Raw genomic sequence first — 7,874 nt, 5'->3', positions numbered from 1 at the left:
GGTACTGACTATCGAAATGGTTCTATTACTTGAAGAATATAATGGAAGACCTTTGAGAATTGATCCTATACAATTAATTTGATCACATACTCCATATTCAGGACCTTTTTGACGTTCTACATTGCCAGACTATGTTACCATCTGAAGTATGTATTCCACAAAGCTGGTATAACCCAGATAGTTTAATCAGAAGCTTGATTTAGTAGACTTTAATGCTAACCAATTCTTTTATAGTTTTATTTTTTTTTCCCACATTTTTTTTATTGTACAATTGACAGCTTCCATGATTCCTTTTGGCGTCTGTTTTCTGTATTATTGATTCTTATTGAAAAATAAAAACTTTTAATACATAATTTATTACAAAATTAAATATAACAATATTTATAAAAGACAATATGGCACACATACACATTCATATCTATCGCTACATTCAAGTCATTCATACTAAAACCTTAAATTATTTGATGTTTTGCACTACCTAAAAAAATTGCACTTTAAAACTTGGGAGGCATATTTTAAATCAATCTCAAATTATAATGTTTTAAAATAAGAAAAGAAAAATAAAATGGCATGAATTTGATTTTAAAATATTAAAAAATAATGAAACAAAATGTTTAAAAGATACACAAATTAAAATCCAAACTTAACTTCTATATATCCATGTTTTGCTAAAAATTATAAAAAAAATATCATTGGGATAAGAGTATGTTTGATCTTGTCACTTTCTAAAAAACACTTTAAATGGAGACATGATAAAATAATTGAACAACAATGAGATCTAATGAAAGCATTTAAAAATCAGCATCCAATGTAAATGAATGGGTATCGCCTCCTCCTGACATGACACCCATCTTTTGATATTCTCCTACTCTTTTCTCAAAAAAGTTTGTTTTTCCTTCTAGTGAGATCTGTTCCATAAAGTCAAATGGATTTTCTACATTGTATATCTGAAATTAACACAAGCCAACATTAAAACATGTAATTTGAAAATGAAAATAAAGTAAGGCCGTCTCTTCCAAGAGTGTTTTTGTAATTGATTGTTGGTTTATACTTAATGTCCAGTGACAAATTTTTCATGCATATTGAGGATGAAATTTTGGTGTTGATTTTTTTAATGATGGGAAGTCGACTGGCCATGGCAAAGGGAATAGAAAAATTTAGTCACACGTAAGTTGTGAAAAATGAAGGCATCAGGTTATATTTATGGTCTTTTATATTGTCAGTAAAATGAATAATGCATCATTTAAAAATTAAATTTTTATTTTTATTTGCACTACAATAATGGACTTCCAAATCTACAGTTCTTGCAAATACAAAAAAAAAGTATTCCACATTTTAGTATCCTTGTTTCAATATACATTCAAGCCCATAAGGCCACCACTGGTATTTGTGAAAAAAACTTTCGGCTCATTGATCCAAATATAGTTATTCAGCCGATTGTAAAAGTAAATATCTGATTAATGTAATAGTTATCTAATTGATTTAGTCTTGAGATAACAAGGAAGATGTTTAGATAACATACCTTTTCACAGTGCAGTTCAAGAAGAAGTCTATCAGCTACAAATTCAATATACTGTTTCATCAGAGTACAATTCATTCCAATGAGGTTACATGGCAAGGCTTCTGTGAGGAATTCCTGTTCAATCTGTACAGCATCTTTAATTATCTCGTAAATTCTAGACTGTGGCAGTTTGTTGACTAGATGGTTGTACATTAGGCAGGCAAAATCACAGTGAAGTCCCTATGAGAAAAAAAAGGTTTCAATTAAAATTTGAGTGAAATTTTTTCATAAATGTCCCCACCAGTCACAATCATTAATATATTCCAAGGGCAGTTATTCTTTCAAATGCAGGTCAACAGGAAAACTACCAGACAAAATGTAATAATCAGAATGATTCTCAGTCTTGTCAATCAAATAAACCTTGAAAAATATACTAGTCTACAATACTGGTTATAAATAAGTTTCATGCTATTCTTTTGCTGTTGTTGCTTATAGACAAAATCTAAAATTAAATGTTTTCTCAATGTCTAGTCTCATTATACAACACAGTAAATAGTGTATGCAGGAGAAATATTTGAGTTTTTTTATATGCAGGTCTTATGGTCAAGAGTATAAAAATTTTTAGACGAATAAAAGGAATTAGCTTCTATAAAAAAAACATCTAGTAGGTGTAATTTTGTGGATCTGTCAAGCAGATCAGAAGCAGTCCCAGACATGAGAATCCATATACTGACTGCTTTTGGTAGAGTGGATGTAGCATTTTTTGTAGACATCAAGCTACAAATAGATATCGAGACAGGACACTATATTCTGTCTTACTGTACCTGTTTCAGAATGATTTTAGAAAAGTTGAAATACAAGAGCAGTACATTTAAGCTACCAAGGTGAAGTTAGATGTAAATATATTCTTATCTATTCTTACCTCATCTCTGCTGATGAGTTCATTGCTGAATGTGAGACCAGGCATAATTCCTCTCTTTTTCAACCAGAATATTGCTGCAAAACTGCCAGAGAAAAATATCCCTTCAACAGCTGCAAAGGCAACAACTCTTTCTGCATATGATGCATTTGTTTCATTTATCCATTTAATGGCCCAGTCTGCCTTCTTTTTCACACATGGTAAAGTCTCAATAGCATTGAATAGATAATCCCTACAAATACAACATTCATAACTTAAGTCTTTTTTAGAAATCAAATAAATATCCTTCATGAAAAAAGCTTAAAAGTTTGTAATATGTCTGTTTATTTTAAAGTTCTTAAACTTAAAACCAAACATAGCCTTGTCATTACTTTGAGAAAGTGTAACCTTTCAAAAATATCAGTGATTTACATTTTTACACCTATTATGCCACAACAGCCATATTTTACTCAAATGTGTTGGAAACAAAATAGTTAAAAAAAAAAATCAAATTCAAAAGGAAACCATTACTTTACCTCTCTTTTGGATCCTTAATGTATGTATCAATTAACAAGCTGTACATTTCAGAATGAATGTTCTCCATTGCTATCTGGAATCCATAGAAACACCTTGCCTCTGTAGCTTGAACTTCCTTACTGAATCTTTCTACCTGGAATGTTTTAAAAAAACATTATAAATTTGTTATATCCAAAATTAAACAATATTCAAGTGCCAATAAATAGTTTTGTCTAGCAATATCATGACTAAAATTAAATCATAAAAGCGTTCTAATGTATCCCATATTTAATTTTCTGTTAAGGATTACCACAATACATTGTTTTTTTTTTATTTAGTTTTCACAATAATCCTACAGAAATGAATGTAAATGTGATGTAGCTTACTATAAAATTTCCCACATTTATAATGTTGCCATTTAATTATAAACAATTCATAATTGAAAAAAGTCTTAATCTTTTAACAAAAACATACCAAGTTTTCATTTACAATGCCATCACTAGCTGCAAAGAAAGCCAGGACATGTGAAATAAAATGTTTCTCATCATCTTTCAAAGCGTCCCAATGAATGAGATCTTTAGATAAATCAACTTCTTCAGCTGTCCAGAAGGAGGCTTCTGCTTTCTTGTACATTTTCCAAATGTCATGATACTCAATGGGGAAGACAACAAATCGTCTAGGATTATCCTTCAACAATGGCTCTTCTTCCTCAGTTTTCTTCATGATCACCGGCTTAGTAGGCTTTATAATCTTGAAATAAAACAACAAAATCATGAAAGACCAAAACTTTATAACTTGTCATTGAAAATTTTGAATACTTATAAAAGATCACACCCATTTAACACAAGCACCATGTTTTAGTGTCCAACACAAGAATCTAAACCAAAGCATTTAAACCCGCTGCATTTGTTTGGACCTGTCCTGAGCCAATAACCTGATGTTCAGTAGGTTTTTTTTCTTTATCTTGATGTGGTTTGCAAGTCTTTTTTGGTTTTTATATAAATAAGACCATTGTTTTTCCCATTTGGATGGTTTTGCACTAGTCATTTTGGGCCCTTAATCGATTGCTGATTATTGTAACTTTAATGATTCTTCAAATTTTTCTTAGGAATGTATTTCAAAAATCAACAAGACAGAAAATATTTTAACCAGAAGATGTCATATTGCTGATGTCCTGTGCTTATTTCTATGAAGGAAAATGAATTCTTACCTCATTTTGTTGAACATTGATTAAATTCTGAAAAAGAAAAACATATATAATTAAACTCATCATATATACCAGGATTAAATTTTATATTCACACTAGACTTGAGAGTTTTGTCTACAAAAGATTCATCAGTGACGCTTGATTCCAAAACTAGAGGCTCTAAAGAGCCTGTGTCGCTCACCTTGGTCTTTGTGCATATTAAACAAAAGTCATGACAAAATTGTGTTTTGGTGTTGGTGATGTGTTTGTAGATCTTACTTTAATGGACATTCTTGCTGCTTAATTAATTTGGCCTAGAAGTGACAGTTGAAAATAATTTTAAAGTTTAAAATTTTTTTGAAAATTGTTAAAATTTGACTATAAAGGGCAAAAACTCCTAAAGGGATCTACTTAATAATTTGGTTGTGTTGACTTATTTTAGTTCTTACTTTGCTGTACATTATTGCTGTTTACAGTTTATCTCCATCTATAATAATATTCAATATAATAACCAAAAGCTGCAAAATTTTCTTAAAATTACCAATTATGGAGCAGCAACCCAACAAACAAATGTCTGGTTGGTCTGAAAATTTCAGGGCAAATAGATCTTGACCCAATGAACAATTTCATCCACAGCAGATTTGCTCTAAGTACTTTGGTTTCAGAGCTATAAACCAAAAACTGCATTTTACCCACTGTATAATTTTTAGCCAGGTCGGCCATCTTGGTTCATGGGCGGGGTCGGGTCAGAAAAATTTAGATAAATCTAGATACCCAGTCTTCATGACGAACTTCCAAATCTACAGGCCCGAGGCTCAATTTTTGAAAAAAAATTTTAAGTTAGATTCTGGTGGCCTATAGATATGATTTTTACAGGCCCGAGAGTAATTTTACTAGCCTAGGCTGCCTGGGATGCCACTCAGCGTGAAGACTGGATACCCCAATGATGATTGTGGCCAAGTTTGGTTTAATTTGGTCCAGTAGTTTCAGAGGAGAAGACTTTAAAAAGATAACTAAAATTTTAGAAAATGGTTAAAAATTGACTATAAAGGGCAGTAACTCCTTAAGGGGTCAACTGACAATTTTGGACATGTTGACTTGTTTGTAGATCGTACTTTGCTGAACATTATTGCTGTTTACAGTTTTATCTCTATCTATAACAATATTCAAAAAAATAATCAAAAACTGCAAAATTTCCTAAAATTACTAATTCGGGGGCAGCAACCCAACAATAGGCTGTCTGAAAATTTTGAGATTTGCTCTAAATGCTTTGGTGTCAGAGATTTAAGCCAAAATCTACATTTTAACCCTATGTTCAATTTTTTGCCATGGTGGCCATCTTGGTTAGTTAGCTGGGTCATCGGACACATTTTTTTAAACTAGATACACTAGTGATGATTGTGGCCAAGTAGTTTTAGAGAAGATTTTTGTAAGTTAACGACGAAAGACGATGGACGCCAAGTGATGAGAAAAGCCCTTTGGACCAAGGTGAGCAAAAAAGGCCAAATAAAGTACGAAGTTGAAGAAATTTAGGACCAAAATTCCTAAAAGTGTTGCCAAATACAGTAATCTATTCCTGTCATCATGGTCATAGATCACATCAAAATTGAACTTTGGTTAATTTCAGAACATTACAAAATTAAAAGCTATTAACCTTTTTTCCAGATTCAATTGTCAGACTGAAATTTTATCTACTATTGATTTAGTAACTGCAAACAAAAAATAAATCCAGGATTTATAAATATTTCAGGTCTGTCAAATTAACATGCATTAATAATTAATAAATGCTTATTATAGTCGTGATAAATGTATCAATTTGTATACTCAAGTTATCTCTGTTAATAATAAGAGAAAAAATGTGACATTAAAACCTTTTTATATCATATTTAATGTAAAAAATAATTTTTGATGACTGGTCTTGATGTAGAACCATTTGGTGTGTTTACACAAAATATTATTCAAAGAACCATGCCCAAATTTGTTGAAAAAGCTAAATTTGTATATGTCAGTTAACTCAAATTAGAAATACCTGTTTTTGACTGTCTCCAAGTACTTTGACTTTTCTGTTTGAATGATTTACAGGAACCTGAAATGTTAATGCCAACATAATATAAAAGAAGCAACTGTGAACTGAAGATGCATCATAACCACTTTACAACAATGCTGGAATAAGACTTACCAGGTCTTGTAAGATCCCTCAACATTTGTATGTAATCTAAACAAAAGGAGTAGGTTCAGTAAGACCCCTTTTTGGCCCCAAAATATAGCAGTTTTAGAAAATTGCGAAAAAGTAATCTGTAAGCTATATTTTGGAAAGTAAAATGCTTCTTCTACATAAATACGAGCTGTTTTTGACAATACAATGCACAAATATCGCGTTCTAGCATCATTAAGTCATGCTAAATAACTGAAATCTTTTTAGAATTTTGGTTAATTTTTAGACGGTTTCCGTCTAAAATGAAAGTGGCCGCAATTGTGTTCATTCATAATATTGAAATGTAAGTTGTATTTGATGATAATACAAAACATATATAAAGGTTGAGGATGAACATGGATGCGGCCACTTTCATTTTTGACAAAAACCATCTGAAAAGTGACGTTTTTTGGCATATTTGAAAGATTTTTCGTATTTAAGCTTGAATCAGAGCGTTTTTAATGACTAAATCAGTTAAAATCTTTCACATAAACTAATCTAATCAATTGAAATAGACACTGAAGTGTTTAAAAAGTGGCCAAAAACTTTCGTTAGACGAACCTGAAATTTGAGGCCAAAATCGGCCCTTACCGGACCTTCTCCTTTTGTGACATAAATGTACATAATCTAACTTAATGTTATATACAACAATAGACAATATTTATCAACTGTCTTGAACTGGAACAATTAAAATAATTGTAAGAATATTTATAATCTGCAAATCCTTGATGAATGTAGATCCATAAAATTCAGTCTTGCAATACAAATAAGTTTCGTGTTAGGGACATCAAAAGATCGATGTAGGTTAAAAAACTAAATCAAATACTGAAATAGTTTGTGGTGGGGGGTCAACATATCTGCAAGTTTTGTTAATTTAAATTAAAATCGATTTTACATATATCCCTATTGGTCAATCAATTTTTCCCAAATTAAGTTAAGAGGAGGGGTGTGGGGGGTCAGTAAAAAAAACTATTCGAATTAAGTTTTTTATCCTTCATTGAACTTTTGATGTCGTCACTAACATAAAGTGCGCTTTGAATATCCCGATACACTTCAGTGAACTTGGTTATGAATTACAAAAACACGGGAAGCACGGACGGCGCCAAAATTGTACTGAACCGTCAGCTAGCCAGTTCTTTAAATGATGAACAGAAAAAGATGTTATCACATTAAACTTTATGAAATTCCATAAAAATACAATATCAAACTGAAAAAAACAAGAAAAAAACTTACCTCATTTTCGTCGTTTATTTTTGTTTGTTTCATTCTTGAGTTAAGTTCCTGCATTTTTCTTGGTGACTGAACGGACGTCATGTTTTCAAGTATAAAATTATAATTGTAAAATAAATAAAACTTTTTAAAATATTTGGACTTTTTTGTTTTTTAAGAAAAATTTTGTCGTTCGTCCAATTCAGTATTCAGCCAAACAATGATTTTATATATTCCGCGAAAATGCTTCATAATCTGGCGCTAACTTTAGGTCAGCCAATGATATCATAGCTGGGCAAACCAAATGTAGAAAAGGGGTGTCAGGATGGAATAAATCCTTATGTAATTTTTTATTTATGTAATTAAAGTA

The 7,874-nt window shown here is 31.1% G+C and overlaps 1 protein-coding gene across 1 annotated transcript; it reads right to left on the bottom strand.

The window, feature by feature from the left end:
* Window positions 1-325: 325 nt before the first annotated feature.
* LOC143054040 (ribonucleoside-diphosphate reductase small chain-like) lies at window positions 326-7,736 on the bottom strand. Its single transcript, XM_076226897.1, has 8 exons — window positions 7,529-7,736; window positions 6,131-6,187; window positions 4,126-4,152; window positions 3,390-3,665; window positions 2,936-3,069; window positions 2,424-2,652; window positions 1,523-1,741; window positions 326-947 (listed from the first exon to the last, which is right to left on the bottom strand). The coding sequence occupies exons 1-8, from the start codon at window positions 7,607-7,609 to the stop codon at window positions 792-794; spliced, it is 1,179 nt and encodes a 392-aa protein (XP_076083012.1). The 5' UTR covers window positions 7,610-7,736; the 3' UTR covers window positions 326-791.
* Window positions 7,737-7,874: the final 138 nt, after the last annotated feature.

This window comes from Mytilus galloprovincialis, chromosome 1, assembly GCF_965363235.1.
Source record: "Mytilus galloprovincialis chromosome 1, xbMytGall1.hap1.1, whole genome shotgun sequence".
In the NCBI taxonomy this organism is placed as follows: Eukaryota; Metazoa; Mollusca; class Bivalvia; order Mytilida; family Mytilidae; genus Mytilus; species Mytilus galloprovincialis.
The sequence above is the reverse complement of the archived record's forward strand: the minus strand, read 5'-3'. Positions and strand labels throughout refer to the sequence as shown.